A 16,696-nucleotide genomic window follows, 5' to 3' on the forward strand; every position below is an offset into this window, starting at 1 on the left:
GTAAATCAAAATTACTATTTCTATAGGTTAAAATTATTGATTTAAAAGTTTGGATCTACTAATTTAAAACAACAAATTATTATTTGATTGGTTGACTTCTAGCGATGTAAAGCAAATTTGTCATATTGACTAAGGTCTTGCAGCCAAAGTCTTGGGCTACCAAGTACTCGAAATAACCTAACCTAACCTAACCTTGTCTAAAGAAATAGCAATGGATATAAAACCATTTTAGTAGCTATATAAAGCTTGCCAAAATAGGAAACTTAAGTGGTCCAGTGGTTAGCACAATAGAAATTAACAGACAATTTATACAATAGGATAATTAAATTCCATTGACAAAAGATCGCTAGGATTGATTTTAAATTAATTATTTGTTCATTTTTCAATATTTATTATTAACAGAGGCTTAGTTACTTCAGATAATATCTACAAAGTGAGTGAATAAGTAGCTACACTTTGAGAAAATATATATTCATGTACCTAGTTACAGTTATATTTATTTATTATACTATTAATAATAATGAAAGTCAAGTTATATAAGGCTTACACTCAAATCTCTTATTCTCATTTTGGTTAACTAAGTTTTTGCTGAGTGTCTAGTCCTTAAAAAATCATTGTAAACTGTTTAAGATTTTACTCAAAAGTCGGAGTTTGTCAACTTGTCATTATATCGGTCTATTTGTTGTGCTCTAATAATAAAACTATTATCTTCCACTCTCACCAGAAGTTATTCCCTTTTTTCTCCTTCTTTAATTTCTAGATATATTATGTCAACTAATAAGCATTTTTAAGGATTCAACCCTGATAACTTGGCTACTAAGGTGGCAAAAACTTTTGAGTAATAAACTTGGAGGCCTAATAATAAGAAATTTATATTTTCGTAGCGCAAAACCTCTCTATAACAAGATTTGTATGTAAGTCAGTCCATCTGTCCATTTCTTTTTTATGGATTGATGACAAGATCTCATAACAAATATGGATTTTTTATGGATTTTTTCATGTTTTAGCTTTAGAATAATTTATTAGTTTACTATAGGCTGTATCCCTAGCATCTAGGAGCTCTGTACTCTACGGGAGAAAACAGAAAAAAACCTAGGACCATCCCAAGACATAAATTTTAAAATGAAATGGCCAAAAATCACATCGGGACTAATGTTTTTCAAAAAAGTTTCAATAAAAAGAAGAACCCAATCGGTACAGTAGTTATCGAAATCTTAAACTAAACCCAAAAAACCTTACTACTTCATATAATACTAGTAGCTGCGCCCATAGCATCTAAGGGCTCTGTATTCAGAGAGTTAGGGAAGGGCAGAAAAGTATATTAGTACTATACTTGGACCAATGTTAAGCTTCCCTAAATTGGAGCAGTATTTATCGAAACCTGAAAATTGTATGCTTGATTACCTAATTTTCGGATTTGGGTAGCCTATAAGTCTATTAAGCAATGTTACTGTTCGTTTTTGGAATTCTTCTTTAACAAGTAGTGTTCATATAAAATTGCAGATTTTTAAGACTCTTAGTTATATGCCCATTTGTAATACTTATTTTCTCTGAAATAATTGGACAGTTTAAATTTTCAACACTTAAAGTCGGTTTTAAGCTATTTTAAGTCTATAGATAAAAATCCACTTGAAATTGCCTATTAAAAAGCCTTCCCACCGAAAAATTATCTTTCATCATTTCAATTGAATAAAGTTTAAAGTTAATAGGATGGTATTATCAGGTCTTTAATTGGAAGAAAACAGCTATTTGTTTTAAATAGCGCATCTGAAAATTACTTAATAGTTTATACTATTTCTGTATTATCTAAATTACAGTTGGCTAGCCTTAATTATGGGATTGAATTTATCTTTAACGTACGTATCATCAAAGGTGAGACACATATTCTAAAAAATACTTCTAGAAAAGGAAAAAACAAATTTATTGATAGTAAAGGGAATTGTTTAGGCAGGCCTGTAAAGATTATCCTGCTATAAGATTGCGCGAAGCACAATTGAATTATTATACCCCTGACATTTTCACTAGTTTGAAGGCTTCAAGGTCCTAAAAAAGATTGAGAAAACTGCAAGCCTTCTTTTCGAGCCAATTGTGTACACATCAATTTGAAAGGGGTGGGGGGAGGGGGAGGTGGCGTGAGCTATAAAGGAGTGAAAAAAGCTGCCTTTCCCAATTTCTTTCTTGTTTTTGGATAGTTGTTGATTTTTACAGCCCATCTCCGAACACCAAATGAGTGTCATTGCATGCATCCATTACATAAAAAAAGTAATCTAAAATTGTTTTGAAGAAAACTTGTCTATAACTGCAGCATTTTTTTCTTCGGTAGATACTTTTTATCTGGCTTAATTTTACCCATAAATGGTGATAGGAGGGGTTAAATGATGATAACAACGTTTTTAGTAGCACAGCTACTCTTCAATTAGCGTTGACCAATAGTTCGTCTTTAAAAATTCCTATTGAGAGATTGAATTTTAAAGAAGTAAAATATAAATAAATTAATACCATTATTGAATGTAATTAATAGCTTTAATTCTTATCTTACCTATATTTTTTTCCAGTCATGTAAAATCGTTTTTTTAACAAAATCTAAACTGCAACAACCTCATATTATTTTTGATATTTTAAAATTTCCTAATTGATAGACCGTAAATAAAAATATGATTATCGATCAAATAAAAAAAGATAATGATAGATATCCATATTTTAATCTTTATCGGTCCATTATTTATGGAGCAAATCTTAAAATACAGTTTGGCCAAAGACTTTTTCCCCCATTGGTTTCTACCACTTTTACCAACCTTAAAGATACTCCCCATTAATACATCCTCCAAAAAGGGGGGGGGGGGGGTGTCAAGTACAAAAAGCCACACTTTACTTAATGTTAGGTTAACATTTTTTGGGTGTGTGCTCCGCTCATCCCCCCTTACTGACAAAACTCTGTGCAAGCCACTGCACTGTTACTATATCTCTCTTCAAATATATAAATAAATTAAAGTATTCATTTCAGTGAAGTTTTACTAGCTTTCACATGCTAGGGGTGGAGTTATAGATATATTGGTATTTTACTGTCTGTGATTTTTTGACGGGGTATTATATAAAGAATATAAACCTATTATTAAAGTGTCAAGACCAGGCCCTCTCACACACACACACATACTAATACCGCATATTATGTAATAGCGTTTTTACGAAGCTTTCGACTTTAAAGATTTGGTCAATTGGAAGTAAAATTAGTCTTACCTATGAAACTCCATTTGTTCTATCTATCTATGTATATTACCCTTTTAGATTTATAGGACTTCATATTTTTGAATTTATTCAATTATAATTAAATTAAATACCTGGTGCATTATTTGCCAAATGTACCACTTTTCTGCACTACCTCTCCGATTTTGTTAATACTCTATATTTTGGTCCATTGGGTGATTCAAGGATGCTGGATGGCCAAAAAAAAGTTTCAGAGTCCCTGGATGTCTAGATATCTAGCTATCTATAAAGGTAGGTAACAAAAATTTTAAAAACACCCATTTTTTCACAATTTAAAAAATTAATTTTTTCATCAATCTTACATCCAACCTATACATTTTATACACCAAAATGATTGTTTATTCATGTAAAAAGCGCACATAATGTTATTTTGGCCAAAACTCAAATTTTACAGGGTGTCCAACAAAAAGTGTATTTTGGATATCTAGCGTAATACCCAAAATACCTGTCCGAAAAAAATCATTTTTTTTGGCTTAAATCCTGTGTTTTATCTGTGGGCATATGTGGTATATAACGGTTCGGAGGACCCGGGACTATAAGGTTGTCAAATTTCATTTTGGAACACCCTGTAAATGTGATTTTTGTGTCTGTAGAGCTAAAACTTGGTCCAAATTGGCTATTTTTTTCAAATTACTCTAATATGTGTCTTAGTATGTTTGGCCATAGTGTTTTCTGACCAGATCAATATTTTCCTATTTTTTGGACACCCTGTATTTTCAAAAAAAGGGAAATTTTTTTTTGTTTTTTTTAAATTTTTTTTTCTATTTTTAAGTTACTTAAAACTGTCATATAGATACAGATTTTGACTAATAACAATAATATTTGCCTATTTTACAAATTTTTACACTTTTGGGACACCCTGTGCATGTTTTTGAAAAATGATGGTTTTTGCCCATTTTTGGAAGGAAGGAGTCGTTTTAAGGCCATAGACTATTTCTTCATTTTTGTAGAACTTTTCAAGATACATCATTTGTTATTTATGCAAAAAGCGCAAAAACCGAACCGTTTTGCCGTTATTCACTGCCAAAGGCGGAATTTTTTACGTTTTTGCCGTTCCCGAGGATTTAATGCGCATTTTAGGTAGGAAGCATTGATTTTTTAAGATAACTGTGAAATACTTTTATTTAGGCATTTTATTTTACTAAATTTCATGTGAAGTAAAAATTTTTGTATATCCAACCGATTTTTGTCAAAAGGAATTTCAAATGCACATGGTTTATGTTTCTTTTATTACTTATGTTATAGCAATTTTTTAAATTATATACACTTCATTTTCTTGTTTTAACAATTGAAATCCATCTCGACGAAAAACGGTTAGCTGCACAAAAAATTTGACTTAATATGAATTTTAGATAAAAGTATTTCAGAGTAATCTTGAAAAATCAACATCTTCCTACCTAAAATGCGCATTAAATCATCGGGAACGGCAAAAACGTAAAAAATTCTGCCTTTGGCAGTGAATAACGGCAAAACGGTTCGGTTTTTGCGCTTTTTGCATAAATAACAAATGATGTATCTTGAAAAGTTCTACAAAAATGAAGAAATAGTCTATGGCCTTAAAACGACTCCTTCCTTCCAAAAATGGGCAAAAACCATCATTTTTCAAAAACATGCACAGGGTGTCCCAAAAGTGTAAAAATTTGTAAAATAGGCAAATATAATTGTTATTAGTCAAAATCTGTATCTATATGACAGTTTTAAGTAACTTAAAAATAGAAAAAAAAATTTAAAAAAAACAAAAAAAAATTTTCTCGTTTTTGAAAATACAGGGTGTCCAAAAAATAGGAAAATATTGATCTGGTCAGAAAACACTATGGCCAAACATACTAAGACACATATTAGAGTAATTTGAAAAAAATAGCCAATTTGGACCAAGTTTTAGCTCTACAGACACAAAAATCACATTTACAGGGTGTTCCAAAATGAAATTTGACAACCTTATAGTCCCGGGTCCTCCGAACTGTTATATACCACATATGCCCACAGATAAAACACAGGATTTAAGCCAAAAAAAATTATTGTTTTCGGACAGGTATTTTGGGTATTACGCTAGATATCCAAAATACACTTTTTGTTGGACACCCTGTAAAATTTGAGTTTTGGCCAAAATAGCATTATGTGCGCTTTTTTCATGAATAAACAATCATTTTGGTGTATAAAATGTATAGGTTGGATGTAAGATTGATGAATAAAATAATTTTTAAAATTGTGGAAAAATGGCTGTTTTTTGAATTTTTGTTACCTACCTTCATAGATAGCTAGATATCTAGACATCCAGGGACTCTGAAACTTTTTTTGGCCATCCAGCATCCTTGAATCACCCAACGGACAAAATATAGAGTATTAACAAAATCGGAGAGGTAGTGCAGAAAAGTGGTACATTTGGCAAATAATGCACCACCTATAACTCTTTTATGAACAATTAAGTAAATTAATTCAAATTTGATTAATTTGATATTAATTTTGATATAAAGATTAGTTGTTTTTTTTGGTGATTTGTGATTTTAACTGATGTATATTTGTTTCAGGATGAGAATGAGTGGCTGAGAGAGGAGCTGGAGGACACAGAAAAGAGGTTGGAGGAGGCTCTGTCCAGGCTGGCAGGACTGGAGGAAGAGAAACATCATTGGAACTTCATGAACGAGGTTGGAAATTATTCACAAGGATGATAGCATCCACTAAGTAATAAGATAGACTGACAAATTGAGTTATACAGAAAAGTTTTCAGCTATATACTAAATACCATTGTGGATAGCAGATTCTAAACACAAATTCGATACCTATCTTGAATAGCGGTTGAGAAACCGTGTTACATATTCTTTAGACTATTACAGATAAACCAACGGACCTAGTAGATTAATGCTCAAAAAAGTATGTTTTTTTTCTTCCTTAGGATCTCACAAACCGCTTAAGCAATTAGGTTACATTTAGGTTAAGCTTTATTACGATTTTTGGGCAGACGGGGTAACTCCCCCAAAAGTTTTTTTATTGTAAATGAAGGAATATCTAACGGTATGATTTTTACAAAATATATTGGCAATTAGTTTTAAAGGCTTGTTAATTATGCAAATTATATGCCATCAGATGAGACAACCAATCCTTATGATGACACGACTTTTGTCTGGAAGTTCTAACCGTACATGATAATGAGTTGTGTCTGGTTATATTATGGGCAATGACGTCCAAGGGGGGGGGGGGGATAAAGGGGTGATCCCCCCCCCCCCCAAATAAAAAAGCTTGGACGCCCCTGATTATGGGCATTGGTTTTTCTTTTAAACTTACATAAAACCAAGAATGCAAATGATCCTAGATGCGTAGATATGAATATGTTAAACAATCTTACACACAAAAAAACATTAGAGGCTTCGTTGAGTACTTGAGGGAACGGGTGGGATTTTACCCTCTTCTTTTGATATTAGTTTTAAAAAGAAATATCGTGTAACGATTTATATTGAAAGGTTTAAGTAAAATAGTTATAAACCTTCAATGGACCTATAAAAAGCTATACAAAGCAATATTTTTAACGGTAATGTAAGATCACTCTAAACATAGACAAGGCATTTCTTGTTTAACTTAAAGCTAAACAATGAATGCTTGAATAAATTGGACCAACTAAATAAAGGCGCCTTCCAAATTGTCCTAAAAGTGCTATTGCTTTCAGGAAAATCTCTATTCGTAATATTGTTTTTTTTTGCTATAGATGTCTGAAACTATTTAATTAATAAAAATAAGTTTTAGTTTTAAGTTTTAAGAAAAACGTGTTTTTTAAAACTTTGGTCACCAGTATAATTTACTGCCTGTATAGAGAGTACCTCTTATTTAAATTTTCTACTTCTATGCGTTAAAAAAACATTACAATGAAATCCTCTATAACCTTCAAAATTATATATAATCCAAGTTAAGTTTAAATACAAGAAAATAGACATTCCAATCACTATCGATGTTTTACAACCTATATGTTTTGCTTCTTTAAAAAAAAAAAAAAAATCTAGAAATAATATAAAAATTGTATGTAAAATTCCATTTTTATTTAAGCCAACTGTAGTTGCCCCCCTATACGTTAACGTAAAGACTCATATACAGGTGGTCAAATTATTTGGGATCAAGACATAAGTAAATAAGTTTAAAAAACATTGATTGACACCGAATTTAAGCATATCTAAGACTTTAAATTTCATCCTTGTCATCACCAAAAAATGTGTTTAGTGTTAAAAAGAACTTACTTTTTAATCATGAACGGTTTTCCATTGATTAATCTTTAAAAATACTTTTCCCTTTGTACATGCTGATAGACAAACACTCCCAAAACAGTGTGGCTACAAATCAGCATAAAATGAAAACAGGAATTGATAACGGTTTGTAATATCAGCTGATTGGCCTTATTTTATTCATTGATTAGTTTTTAGTAAATCTCCGCATGAAAGAAGATTAAAGTTGATATATTTTGCACTAGTAGACACAACCTGATATAAATTTAAATTAGAAGCTGGATTAAGCTTCCCTAAAAATCCCATATTAATCAGACAAGGCATAACAGATAATTTGAATAAACTAAATTATCGGCCATACTCAAAAGATACTGTAGTCTTTTTGCAATTTTTTAGAAGAAAAGCAACACTTGATCCAATACCATACAAAAAATTTTACTTACTAAATCAAGTTTTTATTTCTATTTTTATCCTGAAAATAATACTAAACTTGTTCTTTGAAAGTGTTGTAAAAATTGCATTTATCTATCCACGAATCCCACATAATCTTGCAGAAATATATGCAAGCCTGCTGTGAAGTATTATTATACAGTACTATACCTATCCATGTATTCCTGATAATCTTGCAGAAATGTATGCAAGCCTGCTGTGAAGTATTATTATACAGTACTATACCTATCCATGTATTCCTGATAATCTTGCAGAAATGTATACAAGTCTGCTGTGAAGTATTATTATACAGTACTATACCTATCCATGTAGCCCTGATAATCTTGCAGAAATGTTTGCAAGCCTGCTGTGAAGTATTATTATACAGTACTATACCTATCCATGTATTCCTGATAATCTTGCAGAAATGTATGCAAGCCTGCTGTGAAGTATTATTATACAATACTATACCTATCCATGTAGCCCTGATAATCTTGCAGAAATATATGCAAGCCTGCTGTGAAGTATTATTATACAATACTATACCTATCCATGTATTCCTGATAATCTTGCAGAAATGTATACAAGCCTGCTGTGAAGTATTATTATACAGTACTATACCTATCCACCATGTATCCCTGATAATCTTGCAGAAATGTATGCAAGCCTGCTGTGAAGTATTATTATTCAATACTATACCTATTCATGTAGCCCTGATAATCTTGCAGAAATATATGCAAGCCTGCTGTGAAGTATTATTATACAATACTGTACTTTATGACAATCATACAACACAGTAAAATAGCAAGCAGCAAAATAGCAAAGGTTTTCAAAATTCAAAACTTGTCGCCTCAATGTCAACAAAATTGAAATCAAGTAGATAATCAAGATGGTCGTATATAAAAAAAGGATTTTTAATTCATTAAATAAGTAGGTAAAAAAATCATAATATGATAAAATCTATTAAGCATTTAAGACATTTACAGATAAGTCTCCATTTAATGTAATGTTGTTTTGTTTGGACACTGTATGTACTTTTATTGTTAAAAGGTTTATTTCAATCTCTGACTCATCACAAAGTAAAACCAGGGACAAGACAATGGAAGATAAATTATTTCAGACCCCCCAATGATTGTGATAGATAAATTAATCCTTCAATAGTTTTAAATTATTGGTTGGAAAGTTTGAACAATGCAAGTTTAAGCAAACAAATAAAGATTCAATAAAAGTACTCGAAATTTTTAAGTGTTTATAAAATTTTGTGTCCCGGTATGTTATACATTCTGGAAACTTAAAGTCAATTTTAATAAACTTCGTGTTCATGGTTTTAACAGCATACTTCCAATAAAACTATGAACTTTTGTATAAAAGTTATATGAAGTTTATCCAAACTTCTAAAGAAACACTATCTCATTTTTAACACAACATTACTCAACATTTTATACAACCTATTTGTTCATATTTCAAAATATCCTATCATTGTTTAATTTTGGTATATCCTATGAATTATTGCAAACAAATTATTTGCCTCCTTATTTTAATTTGTCCTTATAAAATTAATCCACCCTATGTGGTTTATTTGGTACACCCTAAAAGTAATTGTGTAGTATTTGACTTATCCTAACTTTGTTTAAGTTATACACCCTAACAAATATTGCATAAAATAAGTTTTTTGGTACACCCTGTCAAATATGGCATAAGATATGTTTATTTGGTACACCCTAACAAATGTAGCACGAAATATGTTTTTTTGGTACACCCCAACAAATATAGCACGAAATATGTTTATTTGGTACACCCTAACAAATGTAGCACGAAATATGTTTATTTGGTACACCCTAACAAATGTAGCACAAAAAATGTTTTTTTGGTACACCCTAACAAATATTGCATAAGATATATTTTTTTGTACAACCTAACAAATATTACATAAAATATGTTTATTTAGTACACCCTAACAAATATTGCATAAAATATGATGTTTTTAGTACACCCTGTTAAATATTGCACATAAAATTTGTTTATTTGGTACACCCAATCAAATATTGCATAAAATATGTTTATTTGGTACACCCTAACAAAAATTGCATAATGTTTGACATACCCTATCAAGGAAGGAAATATAAAAATGTTAAAATTACCTAAACAAATATTTGAAATGTCTTTATTTTCCATTTGTTTAAACAGTTAGAAGCCTTTGGTCAATACCTATGTATTTACCAAAAAATGTCCAAATGATAAAGTAAATTTACCCCTCACATATTTTTTATTTCATTCAAAATAAATTTAATTTTTTCTTTGGTGGGGGGGGGGGGTTCTAAGGGTGATTTCTCTTGGGAGGTTGAAGAGGTACCCTACATAAAAATAGTTACAAACCTTCTTTGAAACTATAAGAACATTTACTGTAATGTTGTTTTTGCGGTTAGCGAGATCTTTTCTATCAAACAGACATATTATACACAGACAGACATCCCGTCACGTTTAAATGAGGATAAAGTATAAACTCGCAAATTTTAATAATTGCTACTTAATTTTTCTGTCAAAGAATAGTTATTTCTCGTATCGTATTATAAACGGCTTTCCGCGGATATAGAATGTACAATTATAAGATTAAAACTAGTTTTTTTAGCCCCGTGGTGCCGAAGGCACCGGCTAAAAAAACTAGTTTTAATCTTATGATTGTACATTTCTATATTCGTAGAAAACTGGATATAATACGATGCTAGACATAGTTTTTTCGTATTCATGAGAACCGGTTCCTATTCACCGGATTCGAATGAATACGAGAAAATATTTTACATTTTTGTTTTCACGTTAGACAAATGAACTTTTTGTATTTTGTTATCACTAAAATGACAAAATTTAATTTTATTATTTCCTTATTTGCTGAAAAAGGATGTATCTTAGAATAAAGAATCTTGTCTGGAATAAATGCTTTTCCAATATAAAATTAGGGCAAGATCGAAAATGATTTTAATAAAAAATCAAATAATTAACAATAAATTCAAATGCAGTGATATTTTGGAATATCAATCAAAAACTTATTAAAAATATTTGTAAAACTCATAGAAAACAGACTCTTAACTTGCATGCAATCACAAAGTTTAATAGAATCGAAATAATTTGCTTTTGAATGGCTAATATCAAGTCAAAATTGAACTTGGATCTTACACCAGATCATCATGTACTCTAATAAAGTGAAACGTGTAGTTGGCTAAAATACCGACTCCATCCATCCCATTATCCACTCAAATTACCCCATCCCCTCCCCTCCTACTGGATTAACAAACTGACCAATAAATGATGTCCATGTTGGCAACAAAAATTGACAACAAATTTTCATAATATATCCGTATATTCTATATATATTCATGTCATATTGTTTCGAGGATGGTTCTTTTTTAAAATTATTTAAGTCTGGAAACCTGGAAACCAACATTACCTTTTAAAACCATTTTATGCAAAATTAATTTTAATTCAATTTTGTAACAACCTTTTTACAGTGCTCCATTCATCTGTGTCTATGTGAACCGAAGGATCTTTGTAACCGCTAAACCTTTATATTTTAGCTTCTCATAGGTCCTGGGAAAATTTATAGCTATTTTGGGGGAGGGTGCTACCACCCTCCCAAGGTAAATCATCCCTTTAACTTTTTTTTTTAAACTAAAAAAAAAGTGTCGCCTCACCCCTCTCAGTCTTCAAGGACCCCTATGGCCTCTAGGGGCCTAGCCGAAAATGTGTAAAAAAGTATCAAACTGATTCAGCAGTTTTTTTTGCAACAATATCTTGTATGTGTTAACAGTTTAGTATATAATGTGAGGACAGTTAATAGGTTTGCCCACTTTTTTCTTCAATGTTGTCTCGTGGATTTTTTAATAGTCATGGAAAGATATATATTATATATGACACCGAGAAAAAAGCGTAGCAATTTTATCAACAAACCGTCGGTTGTAGGTTACGAAAGTTGGCCTAAAAGCAAAAGGCGTAGTAGAATTGATCACAAGCCCATTTTATTACAAACTATAACATTTAAAAAAGTACTGAACTTTTTTTCACCTATTTGTATCCCAACCCCCCTTTTCTAGTTTTGAAATAAAAAATATCATTGGACCATTTATATTAGGCGAGAGAGAGGCTACTCATCATTTTAAGACTTTTATACACAGTTAACATTCATAAACAGTTATCACATCTTTGTAAGGTTACTTGTCGACAAAAATTATATTACAAAATATCATAATCGCCAATTTTGAGTTAAACCACCTAAAAATGTATTTTCCTATATACATATAAAATGTTGCAAAAATAAAAGGGCTAGGTTAACTTAACAATATAGGTATATATATGTTGTGTTGTTCATACATATGTACATTCAGTCTTTCATTTTATTTCAAACTCCCAATGCATATCAATCAGGAATAAGGTATATTGGCAGCCTCATCATCTGACATAAATCTTGACAATAACGATACTAAAGGGTAGTAAAAAGCGTAAAATTATCCGAAACTTTAATGAAAAGAATAATATAGCTTAAAACTATCCCAATAATATGTAAAGCCTCTATAAAGAAGCAACTCAATTACTTTAGTGGACAAAAAAAGAAGCACTATTTCAGATAACTAGCCGATGCTAGGGGCTCCAAATTCTATGGGAAAATTCTTAAATTGATACCTTGCAATCTTTAAAAAATATTCTCAAAAATGAATTTACTTTTTTTTGCCTTTGCTGAAGACAAAAAAAATCCTTATTTTCCTGGCTCTTAAAAATTTATAAGGAGTGCATTTTCCCTGAAAAAATGGCTAAAAAGCCATCTATTTGCTCTGTTTTTTACGTTCATATTTATCGGTACTACAGCATGAAAAGAAGATCAAGAATGCTTCTAAAAGTTTGGGTAATAAGAGGTTTATTGGCCATGATTTTGGTCCACTAAGGTTTCATACACGGCCGAACTGATATGGGTGTTTTTGGGGAAGCTTTTGTATTTTAAAATTTTTTTGTATGTGAATGGAGGGATGGGTTTCACTAATACAAGTTATCGACATTGTCTCTTATAAAACGACTACACCCCTATAGGCCTCTAGGGGCACTTAAGGGAAGGGTAAGTAAGTAACTTTTAATTTTATATTTTAAAAATTAAAGGGTTATTTTTCCCAGGGGCATTTAAGTTACCCTCTCCAATTATTGTTATAAACCTTCCTTGGAACTTTAAGAAGCTTCTTTATAAAGTAGACCCATATCGGTCCAGCAGATCCTTCAATACAGACACACACACAGAAATCCTATTACTTTTATAGAAGAATAAATAAGATATAAATCCCAGAGGATTATTTAAAATTTTACGCGGGAAATAAAATGGCAATTTTGCAACTTTTGTAACAAAACTTCTTGAAAAAAAGTACGTGTTTTATGGGGTGTAAATATGTGTATGAAAAAAAAGTAAAATATGCATATATTGACTCATGCAAAAAAAGTATATATTTTTCAGCAAATCTTTTCTACTAAAAAGATTGTCTTTGGAGCACTGCAGTAGAATTGATAAAAAAATTTAAGTGTAAATTTTTTCACTTTGTGACAATAGCTAAAAGTTTAGCCAGGGATTTTATTGGATAAGACAATGATGATTAATTCCAATTTACCCCACTATAGATTTAATTTATTGGTTGAAAAGATTGGACATTCATAGAACTAATCAAGATTAAATAAAAGTACATAAAGTTTTAAGCCAGCGAATAAGAGAGCGCGTTAGAAAACATTAGGTACCTTAATAATTTAGATTCTAGTGTTCCCTCCCTCCCAGTTAATTTTAATAAAAAACCTCTATTTCCCCTAAATGGCATAAACAAATAAAAATGGTATTTTAGCCAAAAATGTAAATAATTGACAGACAAAATTATACGTCTCCGTTATTTAATCTCTCTCTCTCTCCTTTTTTATCTCTTTCTATCTTTCTATCAATTTGTATTGGATGTTAGGACGAATAATAATGTGTCTATCTTTTATTTAATTATATGTATTTACCAATTATATGTATTTAACAGTAATTATCAATTTAATGTCAATATATTTGTCTAACAATCTTTAAATCTATCTATATTCAATATATCCAATAAATAGTAGTAAAAGCACTTTTAGTTAAATTCTTACAACTACTTAACAAAAAACCTATCTATTTATGATCTATCTATCTGTCTATCTATATTTAAATAAATCTACTATTTACCTATCTATATACCAGTCTATTTATCTAGCTATCTTGCTGTCTCTTTTTATGGCTTTTCTATCTATCTATTGGCAGAATCTTACAATACAATTTTTTCAAATATTTCTTCATCTTTTGAATATAATTATCTAACCATTTATCTGTTTTTCTATCGATCTATGTAGGTTACTATTTATTTAACTACAAACCCATCTTTTATCTATCAATATCTATCTATCTATCTCTATTGGGTAACTGCATATGTATTGATAAGACCTTTAAGATATAATTTGTTCAAATGGCAGAAATGAAATGAAATGCCCAGGAGGCATCATCTCCAGGGATAAGGGATATAACCACATTTTATCGAAGTTTCGATTTTAAGATTTGGAGAGCCCCGTTTTTCTAGAAAACCCTTTATAAGCACTTAAAATTTTCACATTTTACACCCAAAATGTGGGTTTTTAAGAAATTTAGAAATAAGATAATATCTTTGACTTCCCTGCCTATCCTTATATCCATGTATATGACATATCTTTATAATATAGAGATATACACTATATATGAATATATCATACATTATCCTATCCTTATATCCCTGCATATGACATCACTTTATAATATAGAGATATACAATATAGATACATATATCATACATTATCCTATCCTTATATCCATGTATATGACATCACTTTATAATATAGAGATATACAATGTAGATAAGCTAGAATCACAAAGTTTAAAAAGGTAATTATTCAAAACTGCAGAAAAATGTTCTCAAAATTAAGTTTTATATCCCATAACCATGCCGTATTTAATGATTTATTAACAATACATGTCAAAATTAGTAGAAGTAATAAATATAGCCATATTTAGTAATTGTAATGCTGAAACGATAATTAGTCAAGAAATAGCAATATTAGTTAATTATAAAATTGTTAAAATGACCAAAATCTACGGAAATGTATGACTACCCTATTTCAAGAAGTTAATGTACAAATAAAATTTTTATAAATATATGATTTGTATCAATTTACTCTGGCTAAATTAGGACTATTATGTAAACCTATATATCGAGGACATGGTTTGGTATTATTAAATTCAAAATTTAATTCAAAAACAAAGATTTTAATTTGATGAGCAAATGATTGCAGCCTTAAGTAATGGGGTCTTAACACCTATTAATACGTCTTTTTTGAAGGGGCTGACTATTGCAATTGGAAAATAGCCTAAAATATGGCCAGGCTCAATCGGACATTTTCTTTAAAGCTCAAATATACGAACATAAAAACATCAAATTACTTTGGATTAAGAATTATATTACTAGTTCTTTTTCTAGAAAACCATCATTTAATATTACTTAATCTTAAGAATTTTAACTGTGGTTAAATTTTTCAAATGTTTGTATCTATATAAGCATTCAGAGTTACAGAAAGCATATCCAGTAAGATCTTAGTAACGGTGTCCTAAATAACTAAGAAGATTTTAAATTTATAAAAGTTAGTGCCTGAATGCAATTTTAGGGTTTGATTTAAATAAATGGTATATTCAGCTTCTTTTAGCGTTCCGCCCTTTTTATTTCACGCATTTATATAGGTGTTAATCTTTTCCACAGCTTAGTTTGTCCGTATGTAAAGCTCTTTCTATAATGATCATTTTAATGACATTCCTATTGCAAGAAAGTTTTGGGGGATAATTACATATATGTAACAAAGATGACAAATTCCGTAAGTAGCGAGAATTATGAGTTAATAGAAGATAATTCGCAATACTAAGTAGAGTAAAAAAATAGAATTCAGCCGTCTATCTGTAATATCAACCAAGATAGTCTGGCGAATTACCGACTGACCTGCGTACAAAATATGTTGTACACATTTTCATTAGTAAGAGGAATATTTTTTTTAAATCAGCATTTTATCCTTATAAGCAGCCGAGAAAATCACATTTCCCCCATAGCCGCATTGATGGACAGACGAACCAAATTAGTTATAGAGTATCTTTGCCCTTAAAAATAAAAAGTTTACAAAATAGCAGTTAAATGTTGATGCATTTTATTATTCTTGTTTATTTGAAGAATCTTACCCTTTCAAACATAGGAAAAGCAATAGGTAGTAATTATTATATAATTTTAAATATTCTTTTAATGGAAGCTTTGTATTATTCCGAATCCATAATTGGGCATTACATGTATGTGAGCATATGTTACAGACTAGTGAATCGGTGGTGCAGGCACCACCTAAAAAATTATATTCTACGTTATCTCACTTCTGAATATTAACCCTATTCTTCCATTGACCTATCCCCGACTATTAACCTTTTTTCTTCCATTGACCTATCCCCGACTATTAACCTTTTTTCTTCCATTGAGCTATCCCCGACTATTAATTTTCTTTTCTTCCATTGAACTATCCCCGACTATTAACCTTTTTTCTTCCATTGACCTATCCCCGACTATTAACCTTTTTTTCTTCCATAGAGCTATCCCTGAATATTAACCTTTATTTCTTCCATTGACCTATCCCCAACTATTAAACTTTTTTCTTCTATTGACCTATCCCCGACTATTAATTTTCTTTTCTTCCATTGAACTATCCCC

The 16,696-nt window shown here is 30.4% G+C and overlaps 1 protein-coding gene across 4 annotated transcripts in view; it reads left to right on the forward strand.

Annotated features, from left to right (window-relative positions):
• LOC145317003 (kinesin light chain 1-like) overlaps positions 1–16,696 on the forward strand; it is a 158,864-nt gene that overhangs the window by 135,117 nt on the left and 7,051 nt on the right. For all 4 annotated transcript variants that reach the window (XM_080157861.1, XM_080157859.1, XM_080157860.1 and 1 more), the window contains exon 5: positions 5,793–5,909. In XM_080157861.1, coding sequence (XP_080013987.1) covers positions 5,793–5,909 — 117 coding nt within the window. The remainder of the gene's footprint in view (positions 1–5,792; positions 5,910–16,696) is intronic.

This window comes from Acartia tonsa, chromosome 4 (genome assembly GCF_053477335.1).
Source record: "Acartia tonsa isolate MP-2025a chromosome 4, ASM5347733v1, whole genome shotgun sequence".
Classification (NCBI taxonomy): Eukaryota; Metazoa; Arthropoda; class Copepoda; order Calanoida; family Acartiidae; genus Acartia; species Acartia tonsa.